We start from the raw sequence: 22896 nt of genomic DNA on the forward strand, positions 1-22896 counted from the left end.
GGGAGGAGGTCCTCCTCCATTTGCCTTTATTCTTAACATTCTGCTCTAGTACAGGTCTAAAGTGTCATCTCTTCTCTCCTTTTTCCTCTCAAGCTCCTCTCACTACTCTGTTTTCTTTTATTTTTAGTTTGCAGCTCTCTAGCTTCTTTTTTCCATTTGCCACTTGTTATCTTTAATACTTTTCAATTACTTAATAATTCTGTTCCCTGTACTCTCAATTTTCTGATTAATCAACACAATTAGAAGCAGCACTTAATGCCAGTAACTAACAGGTGACAATGCTTCAAAAATTATCAATCCAGTGTATCAAGATATTTGAACCTACAGCAGTAATAGGAATAAGTTTTTTAGTCAACTTAAATCTTAATAACAGTCTGGAGACTTAATCTTGAAAATATGAAGTATTTCAGTTAAAGGAATTATTTTAGATAGTTAAAGAATAGTGGCTTTTTACTGTTAACAGGCATGTCTCAAAGTATATTTAGAATCTCTAAGAAATCTCACATTGCAGTCACAGGAAGAAAAACATACAAAAGGTGCAGCTAGCATCACATTAAAGAAACCGTAATTAAATATCTTCATGGATAATAAGTAGGTTAACATTCACTGATCAGTTACACCAGTTGAGAGTATCGACTTCTTACTTTAGCTTCTGATGTTGGTTCCAAAAAGCACAGGCGATTCCCAAGTCCCTCAGCTGCCAAGCAAAACTTCCTTTGTTCTTTGTGAATACTGGCAACACACTGAAGTACTACTTCGTCATCCTGTCACAAAACAAGGTACGAGAAAAAAAGTAAATATTTGGAAGTTACATACACACTATAATACTATGAAATCCTGGAACACGGAATCTGTTGAAAATGAACACATTATACTCCTATAACTGATATCATGTACATATGTAGAGATTCTTTTGATGTGTATGTAAACAGATGTTTATGTATAGATTTATATTCAAGACTGTATCAAAGTCACAAAGACTATATACTGTCTCGAGGGCTTTCACAAGTGCTGTGTCCTCCTGTTGATTTAGCAGTGGTTTGCTATGGTGCCATAAAAAACTGTAAGTACACTGTTACTCGGTTTTACTCAATAAAACATGTTTAATGTTTCAGTAAACACCTGTTACTGTGATTTTGCAAACAACAGTAACCTAAATATAAACAAATTTACTTTGTTAGCACAGTGAGCCCTCAACACAAGTCCTCTGAATGCACAATCTTAACTTTTAAGGTCTCGTTTAATTTAGAAACCTCTGAGTACAACCAAAGATCCAAGAGGCATTTTTCAAGTGACGATTCAAATAAGTCATAAGAACTTGCTCCTCAAAAGACACATTCCAAGAATAAGAACACTCTGGAAAAGTGACATGAAATATCCCTATTGTTTAGTTATCCTAATTATTCTAAAAGGTCTTATACCAATTGTTACATAATGCAATGCCAAAGACACACTCATAAAGTGCCAAGCCCTTATTCACCTCTTAATATGTGATACTAAAGCTGATATAAGCAAGCCAAAACAGATTATTTTTAGTGTTCAGCTGTGTCAAAGGTATATACAGAATTAAAAATCATTTTATTTTCCAAAACTTGTGCACTAACCAAGAAAAACACCACATGCAGACTAGCACATAGAGGAACTTATTTTTATACAGGTGTGTAACTGTTCACCAAAAGACACTGCCTTAGAAGTTTTTAAGGGGGTGGAAGCTGATAAAACAAGAGCGATATGATATGTCAGTGTCCCATCCAGCTATGAAGTTATACTGGTGTCAATTATTATTGTCAAAGCAGATACACAACAGCCGCCTGTACTGAACTCGGAGATCACTTGAACAATTATGTTCTAAAAGCAGCACTGCTTTTTCCAGTCCCCTTATGCAACTGCAATACTATGACAGTAGCACAGCTACAGGCACTTGAAATAAAAGCTGGGAGTGACGAAGTGATTTCACCAAAGGAATTAAGTGGCACACCCTTTAAAATGGGCATTCAAAAGCAGGTTTTTCACTTGTGTGATTTTGCAAGTGTGTGCAAGTTATATGGCTTTCTTTTAGGTGACGCTTCACTGCCTACTTACTACTACTAAAATGGACAGCTATATTATATTTCAGACTAATCAGCACTTACAGACAGTGTTTTCCTTATCTAGCTCTGCATAACAATCAACAGCATTTTTAACAGTACAGGATGGGAATTCAAGAAATTTTTATAAAAAATTCTAAGATGGATAGTCAAGAGGAGTAGACAGAATTAGCTAATTAAGGCTAAACAAATTCATTTTCTTTTTCCCCTGCTGCTTCTGCTTCCATTTCTGCAAAATGCTCTCTGAAATTCTCAGCTTTCAAACTCATTAGTAAAAACATTTCTGCTTTTTAAACTCCAGTGTAATAAGTTGCAAAATATAAACAATACAATTAAGCATTCATTATTATGTCCCTCCGCTCATGAATTCTAAAAATTGTCATCAGAAGCATATCTATTCAGGGGAAAAAAATCAGAACATTTATAAGATAAAAATAAAGATATTTAAAACATTTTTCATCATCTGGTTCCTGTATCAATCTTTAAACATACATATTCCAGAGATTTAAAAGAATAAAATACTAAAACATGAATTTACAAATACAAAAATTTAGAATAAAATTGAGATTTGCCACTTAGTTTGCATTATCAGTGGATTACATTAAATTACTTATCTATAGCTGAAATTGTATTTATTCTCCCTACAATATTAAAGTATTCATCATTCCACAGAGGCATATACATAGTATCTATTGTAATTCATAGTTTTCTAAAAAATAAAATTATGCCTTCAGACAACATACATAAAAACTTACTTAAAATGAGAATTACTCAAATAAATGAACTGTTTTCTTTTTAAATCCATACACATAAAAGGACAAGAGTTTCTAGCATAATGAAATGAATATTTTAATTTTCTAGAATTAAAAAAAAAAGCATTTCTTTTTAGAATTTACACTGGCATCACAAAGTCTTTATCAATCATTAAATGCCGTAACCCCAAAATACAAACACTGATAATGTCTTAAGTAAGGACTGTATACAGCATTCAACATCGATATTTTACATTATTCCCCTAAATTTCCAATGTACCCTTTCATTTGTGCTACAACATTTAACAAACTACGTATCTGCTACATAGGATGAACAACTTTATTAAAGTTTTTAAAAAGTGGCAATAATAGCGTATTTCAGAATGTTTTGGAGCAGAGTTTTAAAGAGTTTATCATTCAGGTGCAGGTGAACCGAGCATAAGGAATTAGTGGAATCTGTATAATCTGCAAATAAGACAATGACTCGCTGTTAAGATGACTCAGTATTATAGTGTACTTACTGAAGTAAGATCATTCTAGCTGAGGTCTGAAATTGCTTTTCTGGCCTGAAGACGCTAATGGAAATGAGTTTTATGGAATTGTTATCCTATAATGAAATTGCAGACCATGACTCAGCACTATCTTGTTTTCTTGAGTTTTCTGTCACACATTCTGGTATTCTAAAACTTTTTTTTCTGGTAAACTCATTTTCTTCTTCCCTTAGTTTTTAAATACACATGGTGCCAGAGCCATCTAACCTTGATCTTCACTTCTCTTATACAGAATTTCATCCATTTACTTCAATATACCTTTTTTAGTATGACAAGGAGAAGCCCGCATGCCCAATGAAATGTGGGGACTCATACAATGAGCAGTGATGAGTTGTTAGTTAAGTTATATACAGCCAATTCTTATTAAAAACCAAAAGCAAAGCAAAAGAAAAAAACCCACACAACTTCCTTGAGATCCAGTGTGTCAACGAGGAATTTAACAAATTTAAACATTTTAAATTTAATAAGTGTTTTAAACACAATCTTTCTCATCTAGCAGCTCTGACATTTCCGTGTTTAGAAATTTAATTTGTTCTAGTCCTTTTAGTTTTGTTGGTGGTTTTTGTTGGTGGTTTTTTTTTTAATAAAATAGGCTTAGAGTGCATGGAATCACAGGCTGGAAAGGACCTCTGTAAGCAATGGTCCAACACCTCACTAGAGAAGGGCTAATTTAGATCAAGTATCTCTGACTATCTAATATGCTTAATTTAAGAAAAAAGTCCACTTCAAAGTTCTGGTCAGCTTGAGGTATTGTTACAGATTCACACCTCTCTCTCCACCACACGTTATACCTCTTCAGATCAAAATTGTAATATGCAACAGTCGTATCAAAGTTTTCTAAATTTTTCAAGATTTTGCTTCAGTGAGCAAACAGGGGGAATAATTTCAGGTTGATCAAAATACTTCTATGATTTACTGAGGACACAGAAAAATAATACATTTGCATACCACTAGGCCTCGCACAAGAAACTGCTTTTGCTATTGTTCCTCAAAAAGTACACACATTCTAAGTGTCAGTTACTAATAACTGGTTTCCACCAGCAGCATCATCAATAATTACATAAAGTTAACTGTGAGAGCCACTTTTTACTACCACAGTTAACACCTATTCACAAATACAGATGAATAGCAATTTTTAACTATTTTTTCTGAATGAAGAGGAAGTGGAAGTTCTCCCCTTCTGTCCAGAAATCTCTTATCTGGTTAGGATTAATCCATCAGTCCTTTAGCAAAAGGACACAGACCAGGTAACTCCAACCCCAATTCTAAGAACGTTTATACATAGAAACACATTGGTATTCCTAAAATGTATTTCAGGTGGTCTGAAATCCTGCAGAATCTAGCAAGTGTCATGTAGCTAATGTGTTATAATTCTGTCCAGTATTATTCATCTATTCACACAAATGCATAACTTTTGCAAAAAGAAAAAAGACCGCTTTGGAGATTTGTTTTCTTATTTTTGAAAGTAAGTAACTGCATAACTGTGTGTACTGAAAACATAAATTTCTATTTGCTTTGGCCAGAGCTGAAGCTGCAATCTGAATTTGCACTATATAGTAATGTCTGTATAGGCTGAGAAACAAAGGTATTTCTAAACGAGAGTCATTCACTCAGTATCTTCTGCTTTTAAGATGGAAGAAGTTACCAAAATAGAAGCTGATTCTTTGCAAAAGTACATCCAATATTAAAAAATTTCTTTAACTGAAAACCGTGATTCCTAGCTTTCAGCAATATAGCATTAAACAGCATGCTATCTAATTTTAAAAAAGAGTTTTTAATGAACCACAGTCCAGTGGTTCATTACCAGACAGTACTTAGTCTTGGTCTTCAGGCGGTCTTCCTCCTCAGGTATCATAATAAAGTGATGGTGAACTTAAACTGAGATTCCTGTGATGGGGTAATAAGCCATAACATAAACAAAATTGATTTTAATTAATCAATGACTTGACTTGCTGCAACGTGAGTCAATGATCAAGGTGAATCAATGTATTGTAGGCATGACCTTGCTTCTGCTTAGTTCACTAGTTTTTCAACTCAGAATTTGAGAATACAGAAATTCCAACAGCTAATGAAACTCCTTCTTCATTTATGTTGCATATATAGCCCAGAATAAAGAATTATAGTCATTTATACAATACATTTAAGTCTGTATAGAGGTTGTATTCAACAATAGACACACTTCCATATGTTTCATATTAAGAAGCACAAAACCATCTATACACTAAATATATACATGCACATATAAATATACATATAAAATATGCAAATTTTGCTGGAAAATGACACCCTAAATTTGCTTTGTTACCTACTGATTCAACATCTACCAAATCTCTACATTCTCTATTATATTCAGTACTGAAAATAAACTGATAAAATTGACACAACACTAAAAACTAATCAGTTTTAGAAAATTAATCAGCTTTGTTATTAAACCTGTAGATTGTAATAAGGAGAAGCTGTTCCCTCAAAAAAGCATACATATTTTGCTTATATTTTACTCACAGCTGCACATAAACATGCAAGTGGGTGCTTGCACATGAATGACTAACTTTAATGTAAACTAATATGGAATTGTTTTGAAAGTACGCTTTTCTGTAACACCATGAAAAAGTTTTATTTCATAATATATCCTTTCCATGAAGAAATTTATATTACTTTCAGAAAAACCCCATATCTGTTAAACAAAGAATCTCAGAGCTCCTGTTTTCTATGGTAAAACAAGCAGACATATCAAGTTGATGCTCTTTACAGGCCTGATTACTGTGAGACTGTGACACTTGCTGATTATAGATCAGTGTTGCAAAGAAATGTACAGAGTAAAAATCCACAGCCGCCTTCACTCTTTGATAGACGACATCCTACTCATGTATCTTACTGTATCACAAAGCACAGGATATAAGCAGACATCTTGATTAGCATTTGAACACTAGCTACAAACTGATTCTTCCACAGGACTGCATTCCTTTCAAGTTTTCTGGAATAATCTTGGAGAACAAGTAAAATTCACCAGAAATTACCGTCTACAGTGGCTGCATTCTTCTTAACAAAATAAGGAATTATAGGCAGAGTTGACAATGCTCTAACCAAAGATGGATTTGGTAAATTTGTGGGTGCCCACCAGTTCCTTTCACAAGGGGAACAGTCTCACTGCAAAGCTGTCTCCATGCACTTGTATTTTTTGCAGAACTTTGTCCAAAATGCACAGCTTCAGTGCATGACTAATGTCACAAAGTATTTTCAGTCATTTCTAAAAACAAGTACAGGAAACATACAGTCTTTGGCCCATTTTAAAAAAGATCTTACAGTCTTTTAGTTGAGAAATAGAAGAGTATTTCTGCTTTTAAGCTGGAGCTTGAACAGTGTTGCCCAAGGATATTTTCCTCTTCCTAAGGGAAAAAAATCTCTCCTAAATCTGACCTCATTAGAAGAATTTGAAGTGAGGGGGAGGAAGGTATGGTGGAAATTGCAATAGATGAACACACAAATCCTTGCTAGAATTTTACATTTGCTAGAGTTCAGCCACTTAGTTTTGCAAAGGTCTTGAATTCAGAGTACAGAAGCGAATTTCTTATGCTGCCTATGATTTCTTTTCAGTTATCCAGGATTCAAAGTGGATGAGCACCATTATTTTCAGGTCAGGAAATTTTCAGATCCAGACATAGTTTTTGAACAAGAAGTGGCTATGTCTTCCATGTAAAATTTTAACTGCAAACTCCTTTGCTCTGCAGTGATACAGCTCAGCTACAGGAAAATCAAATTCTTGTGCTTGTTTTGAACCTGGTTCCTACAAGCTCCATTTAATATTACCAAGCTCCCACATCACAACAGTCAGTGAAGATTATTGTCTATCCTCATCATGTCACACCCAGCCTGTCTTTTCCAGGCTGAAAAGTCCTAACCTTCTAATAAGTTGTTCCTCATCTGATCGTCATCCTGATCCTCATCTGACCTTTCCCTGAATATTTTCCAGTTCTAATGGTTTATTTTTAAAATGAGGTAACCAGAATTCCACATACTATTCAAAGTATGGAAAAATTTACATATTTATGCAGTGGCAAAAAGATGTTCTCTGTTGTGTTCTTTATTCTGTTCTTAGTAATTTCTAATATTTGATTGCCTTTTTTGGCCATTAATGAGTATTAAGCTGATGTTTTCGTTGAACTATTATAACAGCAGGATCTTACTTTTCAGTGCAGAGCCAATCATTTTAAACATGAAGCCGGATTGCTATTTTTTTTTTCCTCATGTCTATAATTTCACATTTAGCCTGAATTTCATCTGCCATTTTACTGCAGTTACTTAATTTCAGAAGAGCCTTCTAGAATGGTTCACTGCTTGTTCACATCCTTGCTGCCCGAAATAACTTCCTACCGTGAGTGCTCTACCTACTTATCCCTTTTCCCAGGTTCTTTCTCTCTCTCTCTCCCCCCCTCTCTCCTCCCCTTCTCCCCCCCCATTGGTTGTGGAGTATCCATCTTTGGAGACCTCAAAACCCAACTGGACAAGGTCATAAGCAATCTGCTCCAGAGATCCCTTCCAATCTCAGTGACTGTTTGGTTTAGTGAAATAAATTTAAAACCCCCCAAAACTAATTAGGGCCACTATAAACATCTTTTAAACATATGTAAGAGACTGCTTCAAAATGGAAGGGAATATTATGTCTTTCACATGTAACAGACAGAACTAGTAAAATAAATCTTAAACTGCAGCAAGATTCAGTCTGCTGAAACCTTTAGAAAAAAGGTTTCCTTCTGCTTTCCTAATGATAAGGATAGCAAGGCACTAAAATTGGGTAGGTTATAAAGCCTGTATCACCACAGGTCTTTACAAACAGGTTATGTTAACATCTGTGGGTATGCTGTTGCATGGGTATAGTCAGTCTTTTCTTAGGTAAGGGAATATATGCGCCATGAGGTCTCTTAAAGCTCTGTTTTTTCAAGATCTCATAATTGATACATATTCCTTCATGGCTACTATATGCTAGAACATGATTTACAATATACATTAGAGTACCCACAACTTAATTCTGCAACAGACCTTCATGCTGGGTTGTTCCTGACTCAGAAAGGTAATGTTGTCCTCTGTTTTCTACATATATATATTTTCATCTTGTCTCATTAGAAGGGATGCACAAGCTTAAGGAAGATATTAGAATAGGAAATATTCTATTTCCTAAGGCACTCTAAATTTCTAACTGCTTTATTTCCTCATTGGTGCTCACATTCTCTATCCACCAACATTTGACAATTGTATTTTAAGTCAAATTGCAATAAATATTCTCCAAAAGATTACCACTACATCTCAACATTAGCTTCTCTACCAAATGTACCATCAGTCAGGATGCTAACAAACCAGAAATCACACTACTGAGTTCCAGAGAAGAAGCATCCTGGCTTTATTTAATCTATTACAAAATGCATATATAGAACACATATAGAACTAAAGTTTCAACTTAAAAATTTTGTGCATGCTAATGTTTGAATATCTTGATTACAGAAGTCCTTTTTTTTTCTTTCTTTCTTTGTTACTCATAGGGTAGTTCTCCCAGCAAAACCTAGCCTTAATCTGACAGTGACTTTTCTTTGAAGAGAAAAAAACAAGACAATTGTTCATTTCAACAAGGGAATGAAATGCAACACCACAATTAAAATAAAGTAAAATCAATATATATTTAAAAACAATGTGTGTTCATAGAGATATTCCATGTCAAAACATTTGCTGAACTTAATTCTGATGCTCCCAGCTGCAAATATTTTGTACTTGCCCTTTTGCAATTCTGTTTCTGATTATAGATTTCAAGATCTATAGGGCAAAATATATACTTTTTGCCCAGCACCTTTCACCTACACTAACAGGCTATATAACAAGGTATAACTGTGATTAAAAAATATATTTGATTCCAAACATGTTTAGTATCACCCTAAAAAGTTGGGAAAATAGAAATTGAGTGTAATTCTATTCTCATGTATAGTACTGTAAACTATGTAGAACTCTTAAATCAGTAGAATAACAAATGCTAAAATTCATGTGAGGAATCATATTTTTTCTTTTAGAAAATGTATTGCAAATTCACTTAAATATAGGAAATTTTTGTTAAAAAATTGTATGAATGATGCCCATTAAAATTATATAAAGCATTTAAGTATTATTTTCAAAAAAAACCCCAAAGTATCATAGCCAGTTTTTATGAAAAAGGAAGATCATATAGCTTATCAGATATAGTCATATATCCATCTTCATCATGAGTAATACACCAGCTTTAACAAAACCTGTAGGTTAGACCTTTGAACTTCTAAACAGTGTTTTGCAGGGAGCAACTCTAAATCTCCAGACGATAGGGAAAAGCATAGAATTAAGTGAGTAGTCAAAGTACTTTTTCACTTCATCTGACAGTATTTTTTTTTCTTAGAGTGATAAATCACTTTGCTGTAGTCGAATTTCACACCTTCTGGGATAAGGCTAACGATGTATCTGAAACCCTGTGACACACATCCCTCGGTTTGCTACATTAAAGAAGAAAATCCAAGAAAGGTGACTCAAGTTAGCAAGTTGCTGAAGCATACCAAGGCTTCCTAAATACTAGTATAAAACCAAAATTAGCTACATATGTGTTTCCGTTGGATAAATGATGCATTTTTTAAATAAAAAAGTCCATAATTTACTTAGTTTCCAATTTCTTAATGGATATAGTCAATCATTCCACTCATTCTAAAACAGAAGCTTCATACAACGCTACTTTAAAGGGTTTCACTACTTCCACGTTTGAAAAGAACAAAACTTTTCAAACCTATAATCTCATACATTACTATTAGGATTTCTTGCTTTAGTAATTATTATTGCAACACTTGGCAAGTCAAGATTTGTATACTTTCTCTCTTATACATTGTGAAAAATTAATTTGCATATAACTGATGCAGAAAACAGTTCTGGTATGGCTTTATTTCTGCTACTGCTTTTCTACTTCAGATGAAGGATGTGGAAAATTCTGGCTGTTGAATTTATTATTTACCAAGGCAACACAGTCCTAACAATTTAGGTTTCCTAATTAATTAGTTCATAAAAATGAAAAACTTCTTTGATTAAATTTTACTTGGATTGTTTTGGTTTTGAGGCTATGGTCCAGAAAGATAACTTAATATATTCACTTGCCACCTAGCTGAAACAATTCAAGTTTGTTTAGGTTCCAGTACTGAGAAAATGGTGTAATTTTCCTGTAATTAATAACAACAATTTGGTAATTATGTATCATATGTCCATGAAATAGATTCAGAGCAAAGTACATATCTGCATCAGAAGTCCTGCTGCGTGGTCATATCACTTTTCCTCTGCCAAATCCCCCTGAGGTATGACTCTCAACAAAAAAATTCCTTGAGGGAAATTTCAAAAAGCTCTGCTGTATTAATTTATCTAATTATTTATTTATTTTGCAAAGGGCAATACCATTCTTAATAAACAAAAACATTGCTTATTCTAACGTTTTGACTGATACTGATGTATACTATGCAGTATACAATTCACTAATTGAAGTTTTGAATATTGTTTTTGTTCAAAAAGTAATTACTCACTTGAAAAAAAAAATATTATAGATCCAAAACTAGTGTATGACATGGATTTTTTGCTTTGCCTACTCTTTGTCAAGTTGAAAAACTATTTTTTTTTTTTGACTAGTCATGAAAAAGAAGAAACAGGAAATGAAGTAAAACTTAAAAAAAAGGTTTTTAAGCCCCTCAAAAAAACCGAAACCCAAAACACACACACAAAAACAAAAAAACAAAGAACCACACCCTACTAAGCTTACAGACTTAGCTGTAGTTGCTATAAATGCAACATATTGGTGAGGTATAGTATGTCCTTACTGATGACTCCACATCGATCAGCAGTCTCCAAAAATGACTATAGATGTCCCTGGGATCCTGAGATTCACTAAATACTGGTTAGTTATTAGAAGCTTTCCCTTACCAAGCATATGGGGAAAGGTACATTACTGAAACAGTTATGTTAAGGAGCAGGAACCATTACCCTTGGTCTGTCAACTTGGAAATGGAGGAGGTGATCTAAATCTCCTCTTTGGACATAATCTAAGAATGTACATAGGGAAAGAAAGTTTATTATGTCTTCCAGGACAGAATCTTTTGTGTATTCTTCTGTTCTCTTTCCTTCTTCAGATCAAAACAATGACAAGTCATCACTGACTTGTTCACTGACAAGTCAAGTCTCTGGTTTTTTCCTTTCTTTTTTCTCTCCCCTCTTTCTTCCTCAGAGGAGTACTAAACATTCAAACCCCAATTTCATTTACAGATACATTCTCAGGTAAAGGAAGAATGAGTTTATCTTCCCGTGTGTGTGTGTGTGCACACGTGGGGGTGGGGGTTGGTTGGTTGTTTTTTAAACTGATAATATGACTTGATCTGACACCTTGCTTTAAAATCAGGGTTGTCACTTCGTTGCCCCTTTGGCCAATATAGCTTACACAGGCTGAAGTCTAAACTGAACAGAATCATTTACAAGTTCAAGACAGTACTGAAAAACAGATGTGCAGAAAGAGATTTTTGTACAAACTCGGTTTCTTTTGGAAATTAAGAGACAAGCTATGTAAAGAAATCTCTTTTCAATTAATATTAAAACATTAAGTAAGTCCTCAGGAAAACAGAACATGAAATAGGATAAATAATGGTGAAGATGAATGTAAAGCGTCCTTCTTGTTTGTCTCAGGAACTAGTTGATGCTGACCCTTCCCTGCTTCATTTGTATTGCTAAAACAAAACACTACTTTAAGAAAGTAAGTTAAATCAAGTAATATGAAGTTTAATCCCATACTTACTCATAAAAATAGAAACAAACAGAACAAGGAAGTAATATGCAATACATATGATCCATATTGAAGCTGTGTGAACATTTAAAAAGTTCTGGGATTTGAATAATTATTTTTTAACTTTATGTTTGGACATACATAATTGTCCTAATTTAACTGTTCTTATAGGTAACTTTATATTTCTATTCAACTTCAAAGGCTGTATAACAGGTACTTATACTGCCATATTTTATTCAGTATTTCCATGTTTAAGAGTTGCAGTCATATTGCCAGGCAGCAGGGGGAAAAAAACCAAACTGCTCATCAAAATATACGTAAATCAAAATTAATAATAATAATGGAAAAATTAAAAACCAACTGTAAACTGATAAGAAAGTTAATCAAGTTATCAGGATAAATTAAATTATTACCAATTTTTTAAAAAAATTCTACATTGCCAGTCATGAAAACATTTTTATTGCTTTTTGTCTCACATACATGCCATTAAAGCAGACGTTTTCTGTTTACAAAACTCCCAATTTTGTCTCACAGCAGTTACATTCTGCCATTCTGCCAAAAGGACATGACTCTTCTGTACATCTCTTGAGACCACTTTTTTCCCCACACTATCCACTTACAATATTGAAGATCCAATTTTTCAATAAATTCTAATTTACTTACTACATAAATTAATATTAGGAATATTGTTTACTAAAACATGTATCCAAGCACCAAAGCAAAGGTTAATATGAGAGTAAGCTTATGAACTAAAAACATGTCATAAAAGATTCAAGTTATATTTTTCATTCCTGTAACTTAAAATGTTTATACAGCTCTGCTGCAATACCATAAAGTTTATTTTAGGACCTCCACACAGAAGTGCATGCTACACAAATATTTTGGTCCCAAAATACAGACATCACAGTCATGCAATTGAATTAGGAAGAGGTCACATGAATATATCATCTTAGGCTTTCCTTTGCTTTAAATGTCTATAAATAAATCTGCTGGCAAGCAGTATGTGTTAATTTCTAAAACAAAAGTGTGCTTAGACACAACTGTCATGTTGTAAATCATCACAAAAACCACAAACATATGAAGGAAACCAATATCCAGAGCAGATCTTAAATCGGTGGTGGGGAGGTGGATTCTCAGCAAATTTATCTTTACTTCCATTACTTGTTATCAGTTGGTTTTAACATCTTTTTATACATTAAAAGCCTTTATTTGTTTGGTAGTAACATACCAAGGCCTTTCTTCCTCCAGTAAGTATATGAATTTCTCCCAATAAACACAGCCAGTTCACTGCAAATGGATCCTTACGATGACAGCAGAGTTATTTGATGGAAATTCATGCACCACCATCTGACAGTTCTCAGAAGATTTTAAAAATAGAGTTGGGGTTTCCGTTGCCAGTCTACTCCTTCAGCAGTGGTTGGATCAAAGCCTAATCTCAACTCTGGAACATACCTCCATATCTTATATCAGGTCATCAGCAAGGCAGAATAAGTAAATCAGTAGACAGCAATAAAATGTAGTCAGACCTTTTCACAAAAATTAATATTTCTGAGTGAAAAATTGCTTCAGAAAGTTAAGTATTTCAGTATTGACCATTTTGCTTCTTTTTTCAATACAACTTCCAGGTTGTAGACTTGCCATTGAAGCATTTACACAGTTTGCTGTCTTTTTTCTGTCACAGCTTTCCCCACCTCTCCCCTCACCCAGTTCTTCATGGAAATGATATAGCATGAGGTAGTGACAACAAAGGAACAACCACACCAAATACCAAGACCAAAAGTAACATCCAAAATATTTATTCATTATCTGTCATAAAGGCTGAGTACTAAATATTCTTTAAAATCACTCCTTTGATTTCAAACTGTAAGGCAGGAGAAAAAGAAGCCTTATTAACAGAGCTGCAGTGAACTACCCATGCAGACCAGCTTGATGCAAATCAGTGGCAAAATAAATATGTCCTCGCCTATCAGGCAGAGTCCTGTCTTGCTTTAAGAAATGAAGTAACTTTAAGTACACACGTTAATTCTCAGAATGGCAGATTGACTAAAAGCATCAAGATATATTCCGTGCTGATCAAGGAAGTGGAATCAACCAAGGTTGATGTATCCTGCGTAAGTACCTTATCTTTACCTACTGAATTGACCTGTTAGAGCAGGTCCCAAGGAAGCCCATGGAAATGGTCAGAGGGTTGGAACACCTGTCCTGTCAAGAAAGGCTAAGAGACTTGGGGTTGTTCAGCCTAGAGAAGAGAAGGCTTCGGGGAGACCTTACTGCAGCCTATCAGTACTTAAAGGGGGCTTATAAAAAAGATGGCGACAAACTTTTTAGCAGGGCCTGTTGTGACAGGACAAGGGGCAATGATTTTAAACTGAAAGAGAGTAGATTTAGATTGGACACAAGGAAGAATTTTTTTAGGATGAGGGTGGTAAGACACTGGAACACATTGTCCAGAGAAGTTGTGGATGACCCATCATTGGAAGTGTTCAAAGTCAGGTTGGACGGGGCTTTAAGCAACCTGATCTAGTGAAAAATGTCCCTGCCTGTGGCAGGGGGTTGGACTAGATGATCTTTAAAGGTCCCTTCTGACCCAAACCATTCTATGATTTTATGAATTGTGGTGTCAGTATTGGCATGTTTTGCACCTCTGACATTTGTGACCTCTGGCATGATATTATAAGAGCAAATGAAGAAACGACAAGATTTATTAGGAAAGGAGGGTATTATAGTTCATTTTAGTGGAGCATCCTTCTGGAGAGAGAAATGAACGCAAGAAACATTATTGTATATGTATGTAGTTGCATATATTTTATTTGTTTTCTTTTACATCTGGTGCAAGTGATATACTGGCAGACCAACCAGTTAGCAACAGAAAGATGTAACATAGGACATCCATAACAACAAATTTCTTTTCATTTCCGCAATTAACTGGTAACTGGAGTTCACAAATATAAGAGAAAAATTTTGGCATAATAAACTCAACCTGCAGGGTTTGACTTATTAATTTTTACTCTTTAACAGATGATCAGAAATATTAATGGAATAGCAAGTGTCTTGTCTCAATTACAGATGAACCAATTTAAAAACTTGGCACCTGACAGCAAGAAGGAATCCAAATAGAAGCCGTCAGCCTTTTGGAATCTTAGTGCATGACCACTACCAGATTAGTAAAGATACCAATAGCAACAGACATTTAGGTCGTATCTATTTCAAATGAGAATGAGTGTGCACAGTATTTAGCATATTCTTTAAATCATGTATTCTGTATATAAGATCACTGTTATCTCTAAACTATAAATATTTCATATGTTTATTTAACATCACAGTTTGTAAAAGAATGAAAGATTTGCCTTTTGGACTAATGATTTTTGCTAGGAAGCTTAAATGGTGATTTTGAGGCAAAAATCCTGTGGATCTTTTTAAAGAACCCAATGCCATTCAGGGTTTTATGCATCGTCTATACCAACTGTTGGCAAGAAGGATACTTAGGGTACAGCTTTGAAAATTAAGGACAATGGGACAAACTATTACCTAGCTTAAATTTTAGGATCTCAAAACAAATTGGAAAAGGTTCTACAAAAAGATGAAACAAAGCAGACATTTGCTCAGTCAGTATATGAAGTTATAAGCTAGTTGCTTTCTACATGAAGATAGGGGAAAGCTTTTTTAATATTTTTTTAAAATAGTAGTCTGAGAGGAGATTTTACAGTGTCACAGTTACCTGAATTTAAGTCCTGTCCTTGTCAGGTGTAGGCAGCAGAACCGCAGAAAAATGGGCAGTAGCATTTAAACACATACAGAGTGTTTGCAAGACCCAGGTCTTTGCACCAGGTCTCAGAACCAGAATGAGCCTGTGAATAGCCAATAAATAGTTAAATACTACTTATCCAGGTTTTGGGAGCAAGAAGAAAACCAAGACATGTGAGCTGGAATGTCACTCTATAAATACAAATTTTTTGCCAAGGATGCAAAGATGGAATGTCATCAATGATGAGGCAAGATAGGTCTGAAGCAGAAATGCAGGGGACCACAGGCTCTCGAATTATTTGATGCTTGTCTTTTTAACAGTAACTATTTTCTATCTAGGGGAAAACAATGACAAGTTTTAAAGGAGTTTTCAATCATGAAAGCAGAGATTTAGGCTAAATCCCAGGCTTCTTCCCCAAACTTTCTATAGACAAGACTGAAATATGGCTGTGAATATATAGCGAATGAGCTGTCAGGCTTGCATGGGTTGGTAAGAACGGAATAGGTATGAATCAGGTTCAAATGTTTACATGTACACAGGGAGCATCATAAATTATACAGAGGAACAATTCTAAAGGAACTACAATACCTATGGTTATTCTATACTAGTGAATATATGAGTATGTTAAGGTACAGGCATATATGGGTATGTTCAGTCAATGTACAGATATATTAATGGATGTAGAGAACATTAAAGAGCTTTTACACAGAGTGCTCCTCTTCAAGCAATTAATTAAACTTCTCTGATAATATCCTTATTGAGTGAATGTCAGAATGGCACATAATGCCACCATATATATGGCAGTATATGTTACCTAGCAAAAAAAAAAAAAAAATCCGGGCAAAGCTTTTAAAACATAATGCCCCATATATATGGCAGTATATGTTACCTAGCAAAAAAAAAAAAAAAAATCCGGGCAAAGCTTTAAAATTTACGAGAAAATTAATACATTTCAATGGCACATTCCATTCTGTTGACGTAGAGGCTATATACACATGATTTATGATCAACCGTAATTATATGAGGATATAATGCCTTTGAAATCCAGTTACATCTTCCATTTCTTAGTCCATACTCCACTATGCTGATACTGCACTATGTATATGCGCATACCTGTTAGTTTGCCATGTTTTCTATCAGAAAAAACTTTCAAACAAGAGTCTGCTAAGATGAATTACACTCCTATTTTGATAAAAAATTCTGAAAACTATAAATTACTGTCATGTATGTTTGAGCTTAACTATCTGTTACAATCCTGAATTATCACTTGCTGGAAATTTATTTCAGAAGTGAGCTCTCTGATATTTTTGGAAATTCTTTAAAACAAAAACCTCACTATACTAAGTAATCATCCACATCTGTTACAGTTTAAAAGAGAAAAGGCATCAGATGCAGGCAAAATTCCAACAGAAATCTTTCAAACAGGATTTGAAAAACAGCAGATATTTTAACAGCTTTCGTACAAAATATATGAAAAAGGACAGAATAAAGTAGAAAAGATGGCACAGAAATAAAATGTGAAAATTGAAGTACATTCAACTGCTGTCCATCCCATGTCAAGTATTTACACATATTACTGAAGCTGGACTATAGGAAGTGGAATACTCAAGGTTTAGATGAGAACTGGCAGGGACGGGATATTGAAAGAGCATAAATTAATCATATCCATCGTATATATCCTCAAAAATAAAAAATTCAGACCACCAACAAACAGCTGCATGGCAGTTTCCCCTGCATAGTGATTTTACAGATGTCTTACTGTTATTGCTACTCCAGGAGGAGACACCTACAAATCTGCAAGCAGTAGCAGTGTTTTAAAAAAGTGACAAATCAATCAGTACCCTCTAGCAAACTGAGTGGAAATATGTGAGCTAACTACATGTTCAGCCACAGATGTCTTTTGTCAACCATGCTCTCATTACATTGGATCTATAACTGAGAACAACTACAAAGTCAGTATCACTGTATTTCCCACTGCTTCTATCCCAGATAAGATGTTAGCAGTCTGCTTACTTGCAAATTGCTTCATAGGGTTCGCTTACAAACTCTGTAGTATCTGTTCTACCAAAAATCAGCCATCACATTCACTAGCAAATTAGAGAGCCAAACTTTGATAAGTTTTCAGCAGAGAAGTTCATAATATTTTACTACTATTTAATAATCACTTACATCCTTTGCACTTCACAAATTTTAACCACACAGAATCACATCAAATGATGTTGAGTTGGAAGTGACCTTTAGAGACTGTCTAGTCCTACCCCTGTGCTCAAAGCAGAGTCAACAGCAGTGAGGTGCTCAGGACCATATCCAGTCAGGTTTTGAACATCGCCTGAGACAGAGACTCCACAGGCTTTCTGGACAACCTGTTCTAATTTTTGACCATCCCCACCATAGAAAAAAATTATTTTATTTTCAGGACCAGGATTGAAGATTGTTAGTGAAACTCTCTAGACTCACAAGCACACAAAAATTTGCAGTTCCCTCAACTACCAGCACAGGCCCTCTGCCTGTCTAATACCTGGGCCTCATACTTGCCAGCTAGCGCAGTTTGTAGTTTGCTAAGCAAATTACACACACATGCCCACACACCCCAGGTTAGGGGAAAATATAAACTCCAGTCCCCCACAGCAGTTGGTGCTTAGGCACACGGGCCTTATGAACCATAGTTCCCACTCCAGCTGCTCACGCTAAGACCCTCACTTCATTTCACTCAGCCCAGATTCCCACAGCTCGCACCTAGGACACACAGGACCTATAACCCATGGTCCCACACCAGCAGCTGACACTGAAACCCTCGCTTGCTCCAGTTGCTGGTACAGACACAAGTGTCCCTTCACCTAAAGTCTGATTCCAGTTGCTGGCTCAAATTCAAATTCACTCACCCCATCCAGCAGCTGTCAATCCTTCTAAGATCCATGGCCCCTCCAGCTACTGATGGAGATACTCTTACTTGCTCTGGTTGCTGGCACCACAGACACAGGAGCCGCTTCACCTGAGGTCTGATTCCAGTTGCTGGCTCCAAATTCACTCCCTCTAGTTTCCCCAGTTGCTAGCACTCATTCCTTACAGCACTCATGCACAGGGCAGAGAGCGAGATTACATGAAAGATAGTTAAGAAAGTACTTAATAGGAAGATAAACTGCAGTGCTCAGGCACAGGGCTGTCAGGCAAGCATACTGACTGGACACAGTTTACACACAACCAGCACTTTTTAGATCCCCTCCTCTCTATGCCCTAGCACCGCCTTGCTCTTCCCCCATCCCCTTCCCCTAAACATCTCTTCCTAAGTTTTGCAGAGTCCTACAGACCCCCCTCAAATATTCAAAATCTTCATGTTTGCCTTCTTATCAGTTACAAGGTCCAGACTGGCCCTCTCCAAAGTGCTGGCTGGAGTTTCTTAATGGACCATCAATTAATAGCTGAAGAGCTTTGATCTTTGTCATTGTCTCCATTTTCCCATGTCTACTAGGTTTGTATCTCTGTGTGTTTTTGTTTATCTACCAATCCCCCCCACACCTGTTCTCCACTTAGTCCTTGTTTTAAGAATGAAAGGAAAAAGATTTAGCAAAGATTTTAATGCTACTTGGGGAAGGAAAGGAGTTGGGAAAGACCCCATAGAATGCTCGAAGTTTGTCATTTCAAAACCAGCTACAACATTTGCACTCCTTGATGAGCACTTTATACAGCAAAAAAAGCTAAAGGCTTCACAGCCTGTTAGGTTTCCATATGATCAAAATACATGACCCAAGATGTACAGAACACCGGTGGTTTTTTAATGCTACACCATCATAAACACCATTGGTTCAACTGATTGCTGATGCAGATACAACGTAGCACACAGTTGTAAGCGATAAAACAGAATAAAGTTTTACTTTTGATATTCTATTTCAAATGGAGTCACTCTTCTGTTTCAGAGTTACAAATTTTCTTCCTCAAGTTTACAAGTTACCGAGTGCCTGAACTTTCAAAATTCACGATCATACTGCCTGCTTCTATGAAAGCTTAGTTATCACTGGAGAGCTAAATTAGATTTTCTAATCAGGAATACTGAGGCTGATTTTATGCTTGCATGTGCTAAGTTGGATTCATATCTTTCTTGACATATGAAGAAAAAGGAAATTACAAAATCTATCACCAATTCAAGCTGTCTTGCAGGGGAACGGTTATATTCCCACTGTGGATTTCTGCCACAGAAATTACTGCATGACATCCATGATTTCAAAATGTTAATGTATACGAAACTCACCTGGGGTAAGAAAATTACTTTGATTTATGAATCTTCAAGTATTCCATGACTCACTCTACTTTTACTTTTTTTTTCAAATCTAGATCCACATTTTGCTTCATATAGAATCTATAACTTTTTGTTCCTCTAAACCTGCAATGGATAAGCAAAAGCTCTCATACTAATTTTATTACCACTGGGTAGATCAGTGACTGAAGTTACTTTAACGGTTCCACTCATACTTCAAAACAAACAGAAGTAGCAGTGAGATAGCCAGAGATTTGGAGTGTATCTGCTAGACCTTCTCTTCATAGTGACTTTCACAAGAAAAACAGAGGCTTTAAACCAAAATATAGACAGATAAATAAAATCCCATATTTTAATAGAATAATTTTAAATAGCAAAATTTAAATAGTGAAAAATATGTGGGCCCCACAAAATAAAAAGTATGTTAAGGAACTTGAATGCATCCAGGGGAGGGCAACAAAGCTGATGAAAGGGCTGGAAGGCATGTCCCATGAGGAGCAGCTAAAGACTGAGTTTGTCTAGTTTGGAGAGGAGGAGACCAAGGGGCAACCTCACTGCTCTCTACAGCTTCCTGAGGAGGGGAAGTGGAGAGGGAGGTGCTGATCTCTTCTCCCTGGGATCCAGTGATAGAACGCTGGATCATGGGAATGGTTCAAAGCTGTGCCAGGGGAGGTTTAGACTGGACATTAGGAAGCATTTCTTTACTGAGAGGGTGGTCAAGGACTGGAACAGGCTTCCTAGAGAGATAGTTGTCCCATGCCTGTCAGGTGTTTAAGAGGCATTTGGACATGCTTTAACTTTTGGTCAGCCCTGAAGTGGTCAGGCAGTTGGACTAGATGATCATTGTAGGTCCCTTCCAACTGAACTATTCTATTTCATTCCATTCTAAATAGAAAAAAATAAAGTTAGTAGGGAAGACCCAACAGTATAAACAGAGGAGCATAAACAACTTTTGCCTGCCCATTTTGCCCCTGCATACAGGCCCCTGCTTCAAAGTCTGGTTTTAAAAAGATCAATAACTTTTTGACTGATTGCAAATCTAAGGGCTCAGAAAGTTCTTTCTGTCTTCACTGAGGCCTCAGTGGCTGTACCAGGTTCCTTTCAGAAACTGTTACCTGAGCTGTAGCCTCCCACTTGCATGTTATTTCCAAGTTACAGCTGCACCACAGTAGAATTTTCCCACCCCTCACTGCTTCCAAGCTCAGCAGCAGGAAAGGAACCATCCCTCCCTTCCCAGTATGTCCAGTCCAGTCGCAACTCAGCCATCCCTAAGAGAAAATAACTGTGAACAAATATTGCCTATCAAGGATGGTTTTCAGGAAATATATGTTCTAAAAAAGCTAGGCTAGCACAGTCAGTTTTGTTACTAGTCTTGTTTAAGATTCACATCAGGGAAGCTAGTGAAGAAACATGCAGCAGAACGTTTATTACCATGATTTTACTCAGATCAGATTGAAAATTAATTCAGTTACAAATCAGATGTCTGAAGTTAGAGAATGGATGAGAACCAACCTTTGTATAGTTGAGTCCAGACAAGACCAAAAGCTTGGAAATAAACAACTACTAGAGCAACTAGTGTGACTCTTGCAAGCACTCTATCATTTGTGACTCACATTTGCAACAGTGAGATGTTACTAAATCTAGGATCGGAAATCTGCAAAAATCACAGCCACTATAGCCTCAGTGTTTCTATACATACTCAGATACTATATTTTCTTATTTCAATGCCTTCTATTTCAAGTAGAGACTAGTGTGCTTTAAAATATCAGTCTCAGAGCTTATTCAATGGGAGTGAACTGTGGGCAAAAACTTGACTACAAACAAATTATCCACTTGTTGAGAAGTTATATGGAAAGAACACAACAGCAATGTCCTGAGCACAAACAAGCTAGTAGGAATTCAAGCCACTGACTTAAACAATGAAGACACAGTTATACAACAGTAGTACAGAGAAAAATCTTTTCAAACTAACACACCTGGCACCACCTCCTCCCTCCTGTAAAATCTGGTACTTGCTTCTTTTCATACCTTACCCTGGATTAACAAATATTCTGCCTCTGCTACAAACTTCATCTTATCTCCACATAAACATCATCTCAAATTATCTCCTTGGAGCCATAAACAATCCAAGAGGTTGAAGATTACTAAAAATTTTATCACAGAATATAGCTGAAAAGAATAACTGTAATTCCTATAAAAGTCCAGTAATCATTAGAATGAAGTACAAAGCATAAATCTTTAAAATTAGGTTATCAGATTTAAATAGGATCTGCACACCTACATTCTGTTATCAGTTCTTCCGATTCAATGCCAACCTACACTTTACCACCACCAAATTTTTGCAGCCATGGAATTTTCTGAGGTTTTTTTAAATGTTCAATCATGATTGAATAAAAAACATATGCCAATTTATTTCTTTATTTATTTAAAACCCCACACTGTCTCAAAACCAAATTAGTATATAACTTTTTCTTTGGTGCTAAGGCACAAAAATTCAATTTCTTAAATAAAATAAAATAATACAGAGATGTTTCAGCAGTTATGTTGTGGTTTAACCAGACAGGCAGCTAAACACCACACAGACATTCGCTCACTCACCCTCAACCAGTGGGATGGGGGAGAGAAAAAAAATAAAATTCGTGGCTTGAGATAAAGACAGTTTAATAGGACAGAGAAGGAAGGGAAAATAATAATAATAAT

General features: G+C 35.6%; 1 protein-coding gene across 5 annotated transcripts in view; it reads right to left on the reverse strand.

The window, feature by feature from the left end:
* Positions 1–22896, reverse strand: part of RYR3 (ryanodine receptor 3) — a 282481-nt gene that overhangs the window by 230625 nt on the left and 28960 nt on the right. For all 5 annotated transcript variants that reach the window (XM_009283662.2, XM_009283665.2, XM_009283664.2 and 2 more), the window contains exon 2: positions 645–764. In XM_009283662.2, the coding sequence (XP_009281937.1) occupies positions 645–764 (120 nt within the window). The remainder of the gene's footprint in view (positions 1–644; positions 765–22896) is intronic.

This window comes from Aptenodytes forsteri, unplaced genomic scaffold (genome assembly GCF_000699145.1).
Source record: "Aptenodytes forsteri isolate BGI_AS27 unplaced genomic scaffold, ASM69914v1 Scaffold342, whole genome shotgun sequence".
Lineage (NCBI taxonomy): Eukaryota > Metazoa > Chordata > Aves > Sphenisciformes > Spheniscidae > Aptenodytes > Aptenodytes forsteri.